An 18,133-nucleotide genomic window follows, 5' to 3' on the forward strand; every position below is an offset into this window, starting at 1 on the left:
AAATTATAAGAGATGAAAAAAATATAAAATTAAAAAAAAAAAAAGAACCCTTTTTATTATTTTTTTTTGTCATTTTTTATTTTAAATAATTAAGCGCTTGTTAAATTTTTCTATAATTTTTTACTACCATTTATTGCAAAAAAACAATTATATATGTATATATGAAAAAAAAAAAAATTATATAAATTAAAATCTTTTGAAGAATTTTTCATTTTTTTAAAAAAATGAAACATATATTCTATAAAAGAAATGAATGTAACAAATTTATCATAAAATAAAGTTTTATTTTATTTTTCAATTTTTTTTTTTTAAAATAAAAAACAAATAAATTATATATCATAGATAATATATATTATTTAGAATTATAATTTTTGTTTTTAAAAATTTTTTGAAGTAATATTTTACAATATTCTTATACTCAAGCTTGTTAAAAACCTTTTGGCAATTTAATGAGATAACTTTACTATTTAAATCATTAAATTCTACTAAAAAAAAATAACATGCCTTTATATATTGAAGTATCAAATATATATATATATATTATAAATAAATGTGTGTACCTATTATATTTTTATTGATAAAAAAATAAGATGATAAATCCATTTTATTAAATTGAAGAATGCAATTTAAAATATGAAAATCAATTAAAAGGTTATCCATATATTTCATAACCTGAAAAAAAAAAAAAAATAGTTGAATCAGAAAATATAAATAAAATAAATAATGAATAAGGAAAAAAAGAAAATTTTAATTAAATAATCTAAGAATTATACATTCAAAAAAGAGAATATATATATATATATATATATATAAATTTATAAAAATTTTATAAATTTAAAACTAACAATATTTTGAATATTTGTTATAATATTTTTGCTTGCATCAAGCTTTTTTAGGCAAAAATTTATATTTCTGAATATTTTTATTTTTTTGAATTTTTTTATAATAGTTTCCAAATAATTTACTAAATTATTTTCTACATTTTCATTCTCCAGTGATTTTGTAAATATAACTCGTTTTGTATTTTTAAATTTGATAGAAGAAGAATCAGTAAAATGTGATAAAATTTTTTTTAACTTTTCTTGATTTAAGATAGTTATATTTTTTTTAATAGTTTGGTCTTTATACATTTTATTTTTAACAAAAAAGGACATATTAAAAATTGTTTTTATTAGATATATATAATTTAAATTAAACATAGATATGTTTGGATATTTTATATCATGACTTAATAATAAAACACTATATTGAATTGATTTTAAATAATAATTTTGTTTATTTAGACAAATTAGGAAATTAAATATTTCTTCCACATATTTATTATTAATTAATAAAATTTCTAGATTCTTATTATTATTTTTTAATTTTTTTATTAAATAACAAGTTTTATTTAGCATTACATTATACTCACTATTTTTCGTGTATTCTTCCTTATTTTTTTTGAAGTCTATATAATTTTTATATTCTGCATAAAAATTATTTAAAAATGTTTTTGTGATCATGTTTTTTATAGTATCTTTAGTTATCTTTTTATTTGTTTCAATATCGTTTAAAGCTAGCATATGAAAATGTATCTTTGAATCTGATTTTAATTGTGTATCAATAAAAAATTCATTATTTTTAAAATTATAAATAAAGTAAAAGCAAAAATATAAAAAAATGACACTGACTATATTCTCAATTTTTAAGTAAGAACTGTTCAAATTACTAATACAATAAGAAAGATCTATTAATAAATTAAATATTGCATCTCTAATGAATTTTTTTTCTTTCATATTGTCTTTATATATTTTTTGAATTAAATTAAAAGAGTAACACATAAATTTTATTATTTTCAAAGATAATTCTATTTTTAATAACTCAGAGCTATCCTTCATACTTTTATAATAATCTTTATTTGTAAATAATTCTATCCTTAGTTCATTTTTCGAAAAATTAGAACTAATATCCCTCACTATTTTATTATTTTTTTTTAACTTATATAAAGTATCATAAAATATATCTGAAAAAGATAAATTAATTTCACTTATATTTTTTTTTTCATTTTTTTTTTTTTCTTCCTTTTCTTTTTCTAGTTCATACCTATCTTCATCATTATTAGAATGGCGAAGTAAATAAATTATTTTTTTTAAAGCGCAATTATTCTTTAGAAGAAATTCTAATTCATTATCATCATCTTGTCTTAAGTTGCTATTTAAAACATTTATTATTTCTTCTTGAATGAATGAATTTTCAAGTATATCATTTAATTTTTCTATTTCTATTACCTTTTCTATAAAACTACTATTATTTTTTAATAGCAAAATAAATTCGTATATATTCAACAAAAATTTTGTTAAACTAAATTGTTCTATATTATTTAAAAAACTGTATATTTTGTTTTGTTTATCTATAATATGAAAAAAGCATAATAAAATATTTATAATATTTTTATAAAAGAAATTCAAATTTTTTAAGTAAAAGGACCTTTTGAGAACAAAATAAAAATTTAAAAAAAAATCATACTTTATGTTTGAGTTCTGATTATTTAATTTATATAAATCTTCTTTTATTTCTTTACTACCTAAAATATGTATAAAATACGCATAAATTTGCAAATAAATAGTTATTATTTATTTCTATAAAAAAAAAAAAAGGAAATAAAAATTATTACTCGAATGATGGTATTCTAAAATTGGTACTAATATATTGAAAACTTTTAAGTTATCCATATCTTTTTTAATGCTTTCATAAAAACATCTAGGTAAAAATTTTTGCACATTTTTTATACACAAAAAATTATCTTCAATATTCTTTAAATCATTTTTTTTTGTAATAGCATACATTTTTCTTACAGTAACAATTGCATAGATTATATACAGATATTGAATATAATTTTTTGTTTTTATTTCTTCTAATGAATTTAAAGTTTTCAAAAATTTATTGTCATTAGAAGTATTTTCTATGTCGGTTTCTTCAACATTGTAATTTTTTATTTCTTCATTTATTATATTTAAGCATTTATCACATTCTTCTACACATTTATCTAAATTATTTGTCAATAAATATAATAAAGATAAATTATTTAAAACTTTTATTAGTTCTTCTCTATTAAGCTCGTTGCCTGGTAAAAAAAAATTAAATAAAATAAAAAACAATAATAAGTAAAAGGATTAAAAAGGATATAACATAGGTAATGATAAGCATTTCAATAACAAAAAAATCTATGATAAAATTTACTTGTTTACATATAAATATATTATTATTATTAAAATAATTAATATTATTAAAATTATCAAAATAAAATTACTTTCATCTCTATTATTAATGTAATATGAGTCTTAACCTGTTGAAACAAAAGATGTTATTGAATTTAATGTTTCTAAACAACTCGAGAAATCCGAATTTTTAAAAAACTTTTTGGCTTTTTCTATTAATATTATTAAAAAAAAATTTTTTGTTGATGAATAATTTGATAATGTTTTTTTTAAATTTCTAGTTTCTCTAGCTGGAATTTCATTTCTCTTTAATTCAGTAAACTTTAACTCTATAACTCTATTTTTAATATTTTCCTTACATAATAACATATTTTTTTTTTTTTTTTTATTATTATATTCGATTAAAATACCCTTATTATCTATATCATTTTTATCTTTATTCATTTCGTGAACTTGATTGTTATTACAAACGCCATTAGTATCAATGCTCTGATCAACTTCATTAATATCATAATTTTGGTACTCTTCATATATAGAATTAATAGCTTTTTTTTTAGCATCCTCTTTTAGTATTTTCAATTGTTTATTTTTTAATTCTTCTGATTCCATTTGCATTTTTTGTGCATTATCTTCTAACTTTCTACAAAATTCCTCATTATGAGTTTTTTCTTTTTTTAGAATTTTTTTCAAATGCTCTAAACTCTTCATTCTCCTCACATTTATCAAAGATTTAAACCTCTTTTCCATAAAAAATATTTTATCTTTTTCTTCCTTTGTACATTTCAATAAATTTGGATAAAATTTATTTTTATAACGAATGAACAAAGAAAAAAAATGCAAATACCCCCATAACTTTTTTTCTTTTTTTTTTAATTTTAAAATTAAAAAATCTTCATTTTTTTTAATTCTTATGTCATCTTTATTAATGCTTATTTTATCATAAAGATCTATGCTTAGAATATTATTTTTATCAACTACTCTAATATATACTTCTGTTATTAAAACATCTTTAACATTGTCTAATTTTGAAGGATAATAATTTTCAAGAAAAAAATCATTATGAAAAAAATTTACAAGTTCTTTTTCATTATTTTTTTTTTTTCTTATAGTAATTTCAATTTCTTCAAAATTTTCTTTCCAATCTAAATTCATTTTATTATAAGTAATTTGTTTAATCATAAAAAAAATAAAATAAAGTAAAAAAAACTAAATAAAAATAATAATTATAATAAAAAGGAAAAAAGTAAAATAGTAAAATGAAACAATAATTTTAGAAAACAATAAGAATTCTTATATACTTTATATGAAAAGGGAGAAAAAAAAAAAAATAATAGGAAATACTAAATTCTAACCATTAATTATTCAATAGAAAGCTCTAAATATACCTGCACACGTTGAATAAACATAATTTTTATATAAAAGGCTTAGAACTATCTTTTTATGAAATTTTTTATATAATTTACATATAATATAAAAAAAAATATATATATTTTTTTTTTCTTTTTTTTATTACTTCATGATCAATTCCGTAGTATGTATCACTATGAATATAAATAGTGAAATGATATGTTCCTTTTTCAACATCTTCTAAACTATATAAAAAAAAAAAAAAAAATTAGTAATTATAATAAAAAAAAAAAAAAAAAAGCACTAACAATGAAACCATATGTAAATACTAAAATAAAATGCTTATTAATAAAAATAATAAGGAAAATAATTATATAATAGTTTTAATAATTGTTCTATAAATTTATTCACTTATTACATGAATGAAACATTTGGTAATTTTTTTAAAGAAATATTGTTAGCCCTTTTAATTGAAATTGATTCATCTTGTATAGAATCATGAAGAATAATATACCTGTTAAAAAAAGAAAAAAAAAAAAAAAATGGCTTATATTCTATTATAAATTGAAATATATATATATATTTTAATTTTTATTTTCTTAAAATTTCCTTTATATATATATGCATACACATAATCTTTATTTTAAAAAATATTAAGTATTTATTATTTTTACTAAAAAATTATTACCATTGAGTATTTCCTATAGATGAAGAAGCTGAATTCATATCTTTTGTTATTTCATTCAAAAAATTAAAAAAAACTTTAATGATAATTTTATTTTGTTCACAATAATTAATTTTAAAACAAAATTTATTTTCATTTTTTAAATATTTCATAGACTGTATATTTTGGAAATTATTATTTTTATCGTCTTTTTCCACATTAGTATTTTTGTGATATAATTTTATATTAACATTGAATACTGGTATTTGTAAAATATAATCTAATTGATTTTTATCAAAAATTTTCAATGAATATAAAAAATCTTTACCAAATTTAATTAGTTCTTTAATACTATCTATATTTAATTCCCTCAATTTTGCTATCTGAAGATCATTTATATTCTTAATAGTATATAATGAGTTTTTCGTAGGTATAATTTTCTGATTGATACATTGAAAAATTAAAATTATATTTTTTATATAACTATATTTATGAAATAATAAGCAAATATCAATAAAGCTATTTATAACTCTAGCAATTTGATCAAGTACTAATTTTAGATCAATATTATAATCAACTGACTCAAAAGAACATTCATATAAACAAGAAAGCAATAAAAGGTAAGTTTTTATATTAGGCATATTCATATCAATATCTAAAGGGATCTGGTTACGTAATTTAACATTATATTTTTCTTCATTATGCCTTAATGGGATATCTTTGAATTCTTTTGCCTGTGCAATTAATTCAAATAAATCATAAAAATCTAACACTTTTTTTAAATTACACTTATCGTTTCTTTTATTAGTATTTATTTTTTCATCTTCTATGCTTCCTTTTTTTTCTTGTTCTTCATCCTTTATTTCATTTGATTCCTCTTGGTTATTTTCAGTAATAGTGCATTTAGGAATATTGGAATTTTCTTCATCTGTAGCATTATTAACATTAATTTCCTCCAAATTCGTACCACAAGAACGTTCTATTGATTTATAAAAAAAATAAGCGGTTTCACATTTAATATAATACATAGATGCTATATGACCTAATGGAGTAGAATAGTATTTGGAATCGTAATCTTCTTGTATTATATTTATACAATTATTTTCTACTAAGAAATTGATAGTATTATCTATAATTTTATTTAAATGATCATATATTATTTTTTTAGCTTGGGAAGATAATTTGTTATTTTCAAATAACTGAACATACTGTACATCTTTTATATAGTAAGAAGGATTAGAAAATAATCTTTTAAAGTAATAAGATTTAGTTAAGTAATTGAACATATCTTCTTTATTAGTTATAACATTGGAACATATTTCTGCATTTATATACTCGTTAAAATTTTCTAATATATTAGATTCTATGTTCATAGGATGATATAAAAAATTTTTTATTGCATTTTTTTTTTTTTCTTGAACCAACAAAATAGCTAATGCCTCATCATCAAATTGGGGTCTACCTGCTCTCCCAATCATTTGTAATAAATCTGTGTAAGAAATATCTTTATATTTTTTTGTTTTAGCATCATAATATTCATTTCCTTTAATGATAACTAAATAGGCTGGTAAATTAATACCCCATGCCAAAGTAGATGTACATATTAATATTTGTATAATTTTATTTAAAAAAAAGTATTCTACAATACTTTTATCATTTTCATTTAATCCTGCATGATGAATTCCTATTCCATATTTTAAAAGTTCTTTTAAATGCTTGTCTTCTACCATATTTAAATAATTTTGAAATAATAAACCTCCAATTTTTGTTTTATCACATTCTGATAAATTTTTATCCAACAAAGTATTATAATCAAAAATATCTATATCATTATATTTATTATCATGAATATTATTATCCAATGAGTTCGTATTAAAAACGTTATAATTAGTGATAGTTTTATTGTATTCTTTTTTTTTATAGTTTAAAATATTATTATGCTTATCATTTTTATAAATTTTAATTTTTTTTTCATTTTTATTATCTTTGTTCAATAAAAAATTAATATGATTTTTATCATTTAATAAATTTTCTACGTGTAAAAAATTTAAGTTATAACTACTTAAATTTAAAGAAATTATATCATAAGCTGTAAGTCTTGTTTGTCTTCTTGATGAAACAAAGATTAAAACATTTTTAGATCGAGCATATTGATTAATAGAATCAAATACATTTTTATTCATTACTGACATTCTATTACAGTAAGCTTTTTGTGTAAAACCTAAGATATGAGTTTTACATGGTACTATACGACAAGAAGATGGAAAGTTAAATAGATAGTTTTCCTTTACATCTAACCATAATATTAAATCATCAACACTTGTTATAACAGTTGTTAATCCAATTAGTCTTATTTTTTTGTTTAAATCATTTTGCATATTTTTAAATCTATTCACTAAAATTTCAATTACTCCTCCTCTATTTTCTTGACCTAACAAATGTATTTCATCAAATATTAATAAATTGATATTTTTTACATATTTTTTATGTTTCCAATTTCTTGATATAACATCTAATTTTTCAGGTGTGCAAATTATGATATCACTATTTGCTATACTCTCTTTATTTTCATTTTTATCACCTGTTAATTCAATTACATTTTTATTAAATAAAATTTTAAATTTATTTTTCCAGCTTTTAAATCTTTCATTTACAATAGCTTTCATAGGACATATATATACAGATTTTTCATTTGCATATTTTAATAAATTTCTTAATATGCATAACTCTCCAATTACCGTTTTACCACTTCCTATAGAAAAAAAAATTTACATATATTAATCAATATTCTATAATTTCATATATATATATATATATATATATATATTTGCATTTTTTTTTTTTTTTTAACCTGTTGGTGCACCTAATAAAATATTTTCATCGGTATGAAATGTGGCATGAAACATTTGAGTTTGTATAGGATTAAAATATTTAAAAGAAAAGAATTTTATATAATTAGGATTATTTAATACTTGAGTAGATAATGGAACAATTGATAATATTTCTGAAAATATATTTATTTTTTGATTAATAAATAAGTTATTTGTATTAAATATATGAACATAAGATAAATTACACCAATTCATTGATAAAAACTGAACTGTTATTTGAGGAGGCATTTGATTGGATAATGGAAACTCAAAAGATATGTCATGTATTTTTTTTCTATCTTTTTTATGAATAGAAAATTTCTGAAAGTATAATATGTCATTATTTAATGTATTTAATAAGAAAAGATGAAAATCTTCTTTTATATCATTCCATTGATCTGACCATATAGTATTTTTTAAATGGACATTTAAATTAATTCTCATAATTGTTTGAGTTATTGGTTGAATATATCCTTCTATATATAAATTAGGTATAATATTTTTATAATATAGTATTTGATTAGTATATACTTCATTTCTTATAAAGAAAAATAATTCACTTTTACTTAAATTTTCGATAGATTCATAAGTTAAGTTTTTTTTTTCTAATATGTTTACTGCTGCTTCTCTTAAGTATACGGTATAATTATGATTTGTTTTATATCCTGAGTATGAGTTATTGTCGTCTATATCTAATAAGTTTACTTGAGCACTTTTATCAACAATTTTGTTTAAACAATCATCTTGGTTTTTTGAATTATTGGATTTTTCATAATTGGAGATAAACTTTTTTTTTTTATCAATTAATTCATTTTTATAACAAAAATGCCTGAATATTCCACAGTTAATTGGAAGTCTTCTCAATATAGCTAAAATAAGGTTATGTGTATTTATAATTAAATTAGATATATTCTTTAAAATATTTAAACATATTTCATAATATGCATATAATATTCTTATGATATTTTGTACTATATAATTAATTTCACAAATTATAGAAAAATTATTTATTTGCAATCTTCTTAAATAAATTTCTATTAATATGCGTAATGTCATAGATTTGGATTCATCATAATCTTCTTTAATATCACATTTTTCTTTTAAATATAAAAATTCTTTCATATCTTCATTTCTTATTTGTATATTTTCAAATTCTTTTGCTTTACTTATAACTTCAATAATTTCTACATAATCATTATTATTAATATTCTCTGCAAATATTCCTATAGTTCTATAATCTACATAATATTTTGCTGCAATATGTCCATAAAATGTGCCTATAAAATCATTAGTTAAAAGAACTCTTCTAACTAATTTGTTTTCACTTAAGTTATTGATTGCTTTTAGAATAATTTCTTTTCTTTTGTTATATAAATTAATATCATTATTTACATCTGCATCATAAATATAAGGATTTTTTTTCATACGAACAAATAGATAAGTATATTCTAGCCATTTTATACCGTCTTCTACATTTTTCGTTGTTCCTATGCTGATTTCTGCATTTAAATGATTCTCTATATTTTTTAAAAAATTTGATTCAATAATTGTATTATTTGTTAATAATTTAATATATTTATATAATTTAGTTCTTTCAGTTATTAAAATAGCATTGCCATGGTTTTCGTATTGAGGTCTACCACATCTACCAAATATTTGATTAATATCTAAAATGTCTAAATCTTCTACTTTCCCACTCTCTGAAGAAAAATAATTAGTACCTTTTATAATAACAGTGTGAACAGGCAAATTAACACCCCATGCTAATGTAGATGTGCAACATAAAATATTTATTGCTTTTTTTTTAAATAAATTTTCTACTAATATTTTGTCTGATCTAGCCATTCCTGCATGATGAATACTACAACCATACGTAAAAAAATTTTTGATATAAGAATTACTTGATTTTTTAATGCTCTTAATTATATAGTTATCTATATACAAATTATTTGTGAAATAATCTATTTCATTATTTTTTAAAGCATAATCAATTAAAAATTCTATAGTTTTATTCGTTTCATTTCTTGAACATACAAAAATGATGCATTGCTTATCTTTTTTAAGACTACTTAAGATTTCATTATAAGTAAAAACATTTCTTGCTATATATAATTTATGACTATTTTTTTCATGTATCCCATATAAGGTTTTGTCTAATTGTATAGATCTATATTTTTCACTAAAGTAAAAACACATATCATTATCCACTTTTAGAAAATCACGTACGTCTTTATAATTAGGTAAAGTAGCTGACATAGCCATTATTCTCCTAACCGATTGAGATGTCTCTGAATATCGTAAAAATCTGGCAACAATTGTTTCTATTACATCTCCCCTATCTGTATTTAGTAAGTGAACTTCATCAAGTATTAAGCACTTGATATATTTAATTAATGATTCATCAGACACAGTAGTTGAATAGCTACTGTTTCTTAAAAGTATATCTAACTTTTCAGGAACTGTAATAATTATATGTACTTGTTCTAATTCTTTTGATGACAAAGAGTATTCTTTTGTGTATTCGCATACATTAATATTAAATATTTTTAATTTTGTTCGAAATAAATTAGTTATTTCAAATACTAAAGATTTCATGGGCGCAATATAAATCACTTTAAACTCTTTAGAATTTATCTTTGTTTCTTCATTTCTTAGGTTATTGGAAGATGTGCTATCACTGTATGAAGAAAAATTATCTTCATTTGATTTTCCACTTTTACTATTTATAATACTACAATTGTTTATACTGTTCTTGTCATCTTCACTATTACTATTTTCATTACATTCTTCTTTAAATGCATTATTCACATTATTATTTTCATTTTTTTTTTTTTTCTCTTCATCTTGATAACTAATATTATTTCTAATTAAATAAGACTTCACAATTTTATTTAAATTAATATTATTTTGTTCACAAAATATTATAATCTGTTGTAGTATAACTAATAAAGCTATATTAGTTTTACCACATCCAGTTGGTGCACAAACTAATAAATTTTTATTAGTTTGAAATGCTGCCTTAAAAATTTTTGATTGAATATAATTGAAATATTCAAAATCGAATATATACTTAGACCAAAAAGGTAATATATTTACTGGTACTAAATCCTTCTTATCAAAATGCAAATTTTCTAATCTATTAATTTTTACTTTTGTAAAATTATCTGAATAAGAATAAAAAGTGTTTTTAGGAACACTTATTTCTTCCAATTTATCTTCTTCATTAGGTATGTAAATTTTTTTAACTTCTTCAAGGCAACTTTCTTTTAAGGAATATAAAAAGTAGTCTATTATTTTTTCAATATTTTCCTTTTTATTTAAAGCACTCTGATTTTTTATTTTCTTTGATACTTTATTAGTTATAAAAAAATTAGCTGCTAAAGTATTTTCTTTTATATCAACTTGTTTACTTAATAGTTTTATATCTTTCTTTATTTCTTCTTTATTTTTAATGATATTTATTATGAAATCTAAATATTTTTCTCCTAATAAATTTAATAAACCATTTTCCAAATCATCTTCAGTTAACGTTGTGTATATGATTTCTGTTAATAATTCGTTTAATTCGTTTATATATATTTTTTTAATTACATTATTTTTATTTATTATTATGTATCCTTTTGTTTTATTTATATCTCCTTTACTTCCTAGAATATCATCGCAAAATTTGTATACATACATTATACCCTTTTCATCTTTTTCATTTTTATTTTTTTCTTTTCTTTTTTCTTCACCATTATATTTTTGTAATAAATTTTTAAAATATTTCTTTTCTTTTTTTAATATCGTAACAAATTTTTGTTCAAGATTATCATTAATTAAATTAAGATTATCGTATTTTTTCAAATTAGAAGAATCAACATAATGTTTAAAAAAAGAACTTTTTCTAATTATATCTATTGCATCATTAATATTATAAATATCATGTTTATTAGCATATTCTTGGTATGAATTTTCTTTTAATTTTTTATTTATTCTTAGTTTCATATTTATCTTTATGCTTATTTTCTTTTTTTTATTTTAATTTTAAAAAATTAAAAAAAAAAAAAAAAAAAGTTTTATTCTTAAAATACAATAATTATATTACAATTTTTTTATAGACTTTCTCTTTTTTCGTATTTCTTTTTTTTTTTTTTTTTTTTTTGTCTACATAATAATATAATTAATATAATATAATTGGTTATTATTTTTACAAATTAACCTAATTTTTTATCATATATTATTTTCAATTTGAATATTAATACAATATATATATTTATATGCTTAATTGAAATTAATATTAATATTTAATATATTATTACTATTGATATTTTATTAAAATATCATCACTTTATTTTTTTGTGGTAACATTTTAACGAAAAAATCAAGTCATAGCAGTTTTAGGTTGTGTTATAAAATTAAAAATACTTTATGAAAATTCGAAAACTTATTAAATTGAATTTATTTCTTATTAACTAAAAAATATTAAGTAAATCTATTGATATAATATTTTTAAAACAAATACATATCCAAAAAAAATTATAAAATTTCAATCAATTTTTTTTTTTTTTTTTGAAATTAATTAAAATAATAAATGAAATATTAAAAAGAAAAAAAGAAAAAAAAAGAAATTAAAGAAAGTTAATAACGTTTTTACATGAGGTAATAAACTCATCATATATATATCATACTATACAAAAAGAAATATATTTTTAAAAATGTATAATTTTAAATAAAAGAGTAACTTATCATAATAACATATAAAGTGTAGAAAAAAAAAAAATTGCACTTTTACGAAACGTAACTTTAAAATAAAAACGAAATAACTATTTAGAAGTATTAGAATGAAATAAAATAATAAAAGTAGTTTAAAATTATTAATGCTGCATTTTTTACCATTTTAAAAATATTAAAATCGTAATTCGGAAATAATAAAGATTATCCCCAGAAATATTAAAATAACAAAGTTAAAAAAAAAAATAAATTACATAATTTAAAATTATTTTAAAGTAAAATATAACAATATATATATTTCTTTTTTTTAATTACATTTTAAAAAGAATTAGCATCCGCAGCATGCTGGGTCTCCATAGAATTGTTTATGAATATCTAAATCAGTGGTTGCACATTTTTTTGAAGTAATAAAATGACTACCGAATAAGAAAAATCCAAAAGATAAACCAAAAATAACTGAGAAAAATAATCCCACATTAAATGTCATAACTATTAGCATTAATAAATAATCCCATGAATATATGACAAAAGATAAAACCATTCTAATAGTATTATTTTTAAATAATACTTCGCTTGTAAATACATTTGTATCATTTGTTTTTGGTAGTGATCTTTCAATGTACAATCTTAATACTTTTAATATAACTGATATTAAACCAAAAATAAAACAAATTATTAAAGATATAAAGTATGATCCATCCTAAAATTCCATTTAATTAGAAGAATAAAATATAAAGAATAATAGAATAAAGGATTTAATTAAATATATAGATAAACACTAATATATATATATATATATACATAGTTGTATAAATAAAAGTACATATACAAATTGCTATATATTATGAAATAATATAATAAGTTTTAAATATTAATAATAAAAACAAATAAACAATAAAAATTATACAATTAATAATTTTTTTTTTTTTTAATCTTTACGCTTAAAGTTTCCCATGATTTAAATAAGATAATAGTATGTGTTGAAAATTGAAAAGACATAGGCATCGATTCGCTATGTTCCATTGAATCCATGTTGTGATCTTGTGATATTTGATTTTTATTATTTTCATTTTTTAAATGATTACTAATTATTTCACTATATTTCTTATAGTTTTCCCAACATTCTTGAAGAAATGATAATTTTTTTTTACAACATTTATGAGAACATGATATTTTTAAATCAGGTGTACATTTATCTTTGCTATTATTAGATGAAGCATTTATGATAATACTATTTAGTAATAAAATTATAAGAGGTACAATAAATGCTATATATTTATTCATTTTTTATATTAGCATAAAAATATTGAACTTAATATGATAAAAAAGCCTAAACAAAATTTTATTTTTTAATTATGTATATATTTGTTAATCTTATTTTTTTTTTTTTTCTAATATAGTTTTAATTTTTATATGCATCAAAAATTTCTTTTAATTTGCCAATAATATATATTTTATGCTTTTAAATATAAAATATATATATTATAACAAAATATATAGATTTTGTACTATAATATATGCATTTATATTTTAAAAAATTTTTTACATAAAACAACTTATGTATGTTTTTTTAATTAAAAATATTTAATATAAATAACAGTATAATTATTATATTATTCAATATAATTTTTCAATTACTATATGTTTTGCAATTTTTCTAAATTTAATATTCCTTTTTCTCTTAATCTTTATTTTTAAATTTCAAATATTTAATGCACATACAAAGAATTTTTTTTTTCATGCAATTTTTTTTATAAAAATAGGTTCAACAAATTCATATGCATAAGGGATAAAACTGTATACTACAATTTTAATAATTAAGATAGTACAATTTTAATAATTAAAATAGTGCATTTTAAAAAGGAAAAATTTTAATTATTTCATTATTTTAATTTATAATTAAATCAAGGATTTCCCACTTTAATATGTATTTTTTTTTTTTTTTTTGTTTTTGTTTTTGAGTAATACAAAACGTACACAAACTAAAGTCTTTCTGTAAATTAAAATTTTTTTTATATATTTTTAATTGAATATAGTTTCTTATAATATTTTTGTTCTTATCACTTTACTTCTTCATGTTCTCTTTCACTATAAAGTGGGTTTATTACAATATTTCATAAATGTATGTATTCCATTTATTTGGTTTCTATTTTTTTTTTTTCTTTTAGAGAAATCCGTACATTCTCCATAAGAAAAAAAAAAAAGAAAATAATTATTAAAAAAAAAAATAACTTTCTTATTAATAAAAAAAAAAAAAAAATATGAAATACACAAAAATATGAAATATATGCATATGCACGAGCATATATATAACATAAAATATTTAAATAAAAATTGTAATTGCACATTTCTTGAAAGATATGTTTACAATTTTTCTTTTTTTTTTTTATAATTTGTTTTAAATTTTAGATAAATAATCTGAAACACCCTCTGTAGATGGTTTCATGGCTATTTTTCCTTTTGCCCAGTTCGCTGGACAAACATCTCCATATTTTTCATGGTGCTGTAAAGCATCAATTATTCTTAAAATTTCATCAACTGATCTACCAATTGCTAAATTATTGATGAGCACATGTTGAATTATTCCTTTTTTATCTATTAAAAAGAAAGCTCTTAATGCTACACTATCATTAAATAAAACATTATAATCTCTTGAAATTGATTTTGTAATATCAGATAACAAAGTATGCCTTATATTACCAATGCCCCCGTTTGACAATGGTGTTTTTTTCCATGCTAAATGTGTAAATTTACTATCCACACTGCATCCTATCAATTCTACATTTCTTTCTTTAAATGAATCTAAGGCTTTATCTAATGCTATTATTTCTGATGGGCATACAAAAGTGAAATCCAGTGGATAAAAATATAAAAGTACATATTTTTTATCAATAAAGTCAGTTAAACTTACTTCACCAAAAGAATTATCTCCAAAAAGTGCTTCTGCTTTAAAAAAAGGAGCTTCTTTTCCTACGTTCAATGCCATCTTCTGAAAAATAAATATTAAATATATTTTTTTTTAATTTTTCTTAAAAAATAAATATAAACAAATAAAATTATACCTAATTTTAATGAAAATATATTTAACTTAAATAATAAATATTTATTTACTTAAAAAGGAAAAAGAGAAAAAAATTTATAATTTCGTAAAACTTTTAATATTTTATAAATGAGTATAAAGATATTTTAAAAAAAAATTTTTTATTTAAGCACAATATATAAAAGAAAAAAAAAAATATTTTTTATAATTATATATTTTTTTTTTTATTCCATTTAAATTTTAGTGAATCTTATAGCTTTTTTTTTCCCACAAAAAAAAAAAAAAAACTTATACACAAGTTTAAAATAAAATTAAGAATCATATTTTACTTTTTATAAAAATATAAAAAAAGAAAATAATAATATATATATATATCTTAATTATTACTTTTTAATTATAAAAAATATAACATAAATAGATCAAAATATATATTAAGTAAAAAAAAAGAGAGCAGATACCTTTCTATAATATCATTGAAAGTTTTATTTAAAAACTTTAATATAAAATAGTTCCTTTTTTATTCATTATATAAACATATATAAATACATTGTAAATTGCTCGTATATTTAATTTTTTTTTCTTTTCTTTTAATAAATTTAAGATATTTTAAAATTTTCGAGTAATATGTAAGATTGTATTATTCAATTTCCTAAGAACATTTAACATATTTTATTGTTGCTCTATGCTTTTTAATAATAAAAAAATAATAGATTGAAATTATTTACATATTTTAGTAATATACCAAAATAAAATGATAAATTTTACTATTTACTTTTTTTTATTTAATATTTAGATCCCTTAAAATATTTTTAAAAATTTTACAATATATATTAATAAAAAAAAAACTCTATAAGAAAATTAAACATATTTAAGTGCACATACATTATTTGAGTAGATGGTATAGATAATTTTTTCATTATATTAGCACTTTTGTTAAATATACTATTTACACATTTATGGTCTATTTTAAATTCAAATAAAAAAATGTTGAGAATAACATATTAAAATAAGTATAAAAAATAAACAACTTTATAATTGGATGTTGAATATCTATCTACACATATATAAATAAGAATTATGAGTTAAAAAGAAAAGAAAAAGAAAAAAGACACCTTTTTTGAAATAATTGTAAGGAAAGAAGAAAAAAATACTTGTATACATAAAAAAGCAGTGAAAAAAAAAAAATTATTGTACTAATGAATAAAGTAGAAAATTGTTTTGTATTAATGAAAAAAATAGAAAATGAAATGAATAAATATTATATACATTTGTTAAAATAAAAATTAATAATGTTAACCCTTAAAAACAAATGATACTCTACCTTAATGTATTTAAATATAGAAATACATAAAAAAAATAAATAAATAAAATATATAAATAAAGATATATTTTTTATTTATATACATTTTTATGATTACCACTTTAATTCACAAATTAATTTTTAAAAGTACATAAAGGTACTACTACCTTTTTTTTTTTTTTTTTTTTTGAAGTACACATATACATCTTTACTATTACTATTTTGTGAAAACGTACATTCAAACAAGATCTTATTTTATATAAAATATATAGAAATTTTTTTAAAATAAAATAAAACCATAGTATCATATAAATAATATGATATAATTTTATCTAATTTTTCAACTCTGTCAACCTTATTAATATAAACTATAAAGCTTTAAAAAATTATTTCTTTAAATAGTATTAAAAAAGCTTGTTATTTCAGATAATTTATGTGATATTTTTCTATTTATTTTTTTCTTCTTTTTAAATTTTGAATTATAAAATAAAAAAATAAAATTCAAAATAAAAATGAATTGGAAGGATTTATATCTAGTGAAAATTCTCAAAGAAAATAAATGAAAAAACTTTAAATAATTTTTATGACATAATTTAACTAGTAAATAAAAAAATAAAAAAAATAAAATTAATATAAAACTAAGTTAAAATATTGAGCAAAATAAATTATCTTATCTTACATACTTCACATTATTTATCTAACATTTCGTGACTTTTTAATAATTATAGAAAAGCTGTTTCTTTTTCTATATTATTTTTATATAATCTGCATTTGTTTTTTTTATTTTAATTTGTTTTTATTATTTTATTTTATTTTTATCAATCATCTATTTTTCCTATTGTATTTATTTTTTTTTAATTTTTTAATTTTTATTATTTTATTTATTTTTACATTTTCCTAGTTTTAGACGATAAGCAAATTTCTAGAAAATATAGGTTAGATATTTTTTGATATATTGATAATTTTCCATGACATTTTTTTAATACATTGTTTATTTTATTT

The 18,133-nt window shown here is 18.4% G+C and overlaps 4 protein-coding genes across 4 annotated transcripts; all 4 read right to left on the minus strand.

Moving 5' to 3' along the window:
- Nucleotides 1–336: 336 nt before the first annotated feature.
- On the minus strand, nt 337–4,349 carry PRELSG_1241800 (conserved Plasmodium protein, unknown function; the record flags this gene model as incomplete). Its single annotated transcript, XM_028678224.1, has 5 exons — nt 337–485; nt 561–672; nt 846–2,563; nt 2,654–3,103; nt 3,326–4,349. 5 exons carry the CDS (start codon nt 4,347–4,349, stop codon nt 337–339), a joined length of 3,453 nt encoding a protein of 1,150 aa, XP_028534534.1.
- A 206-nt stretch (nt 4,350–4,555) lies between these two features.
- PRELSG_1241900 (DEAD/DEAH box helicase, putative) lies at nt 4,556–12,065 on the minus strand (the record flags this gene model as incomplete). The annotated part of the gene is made up of 5 exons (XM_028678225.1): nt 4,556–4,582; nt 4,711–4,789; nt 4,963–5,058; nt 5,233–7,960; nt 8,060–12,065. 5 exons carry the CDS (start codon nt 12,063–12,065, stop codon nt 4,556–4,558), a joined length of 6,936 nt encoding a protein of 2,311 aa, XP_028534535.1.
- Nucleotides 12,066–13,119: 1,054 nt separating this feature from the next.
- Nucleotides 13,120–14,075, minus strand: PRELSG_1242000 (copper transporter, putative; the record flags this gene model as incomplete). Its single annotated transcript, XM_028678226.1, has 2 exons — nt 13,120–13,491; nt 13,731–14,075. The coding sequence occupies 2 exons, from the start codon at nt 14,073–14,075 to the stop codon at nt 13,120–13,122; spliced, it is 717 nt and encodes a 238-aa protein (XP_028534536.1).
- A 1,114-nt stretch (nt 14,076–15,189) lies between these two features.
- Nucleotides 15,190–15,777, minus strand: Trx-Px1 (thioredoxin peroxidase 1, putative; the record flags this gene model as incomplete). Its single annotated transcript, XM_028678227.1, has 1 exon — nt 15,190–15,777. The coding sequence occupies one exon, from the start codon at nt 15,775–15,777 to the stop codon at nt 15,190–15,192; it is 588 nt and encodes a 195-aa protein (XP_028534537.1).
- Between the last annotated feature and the right edge of the window lie 2,356 nt (nt 15,778–18,133).

The sequence above is a fragment of the Plasmodium relictum genome (genome assembly GCF_900005765.1).
Source record: "Plasmodium relictum strain SGS1 genome assembly, chromosome: 12".
NCBI classification, from domain to species: domain Eukaryota; phylum Apicomplexa; class Aconoidasida; order Haemosporida; family Plasmodiidae; genus Plasmodium; species Plasmodium relictum.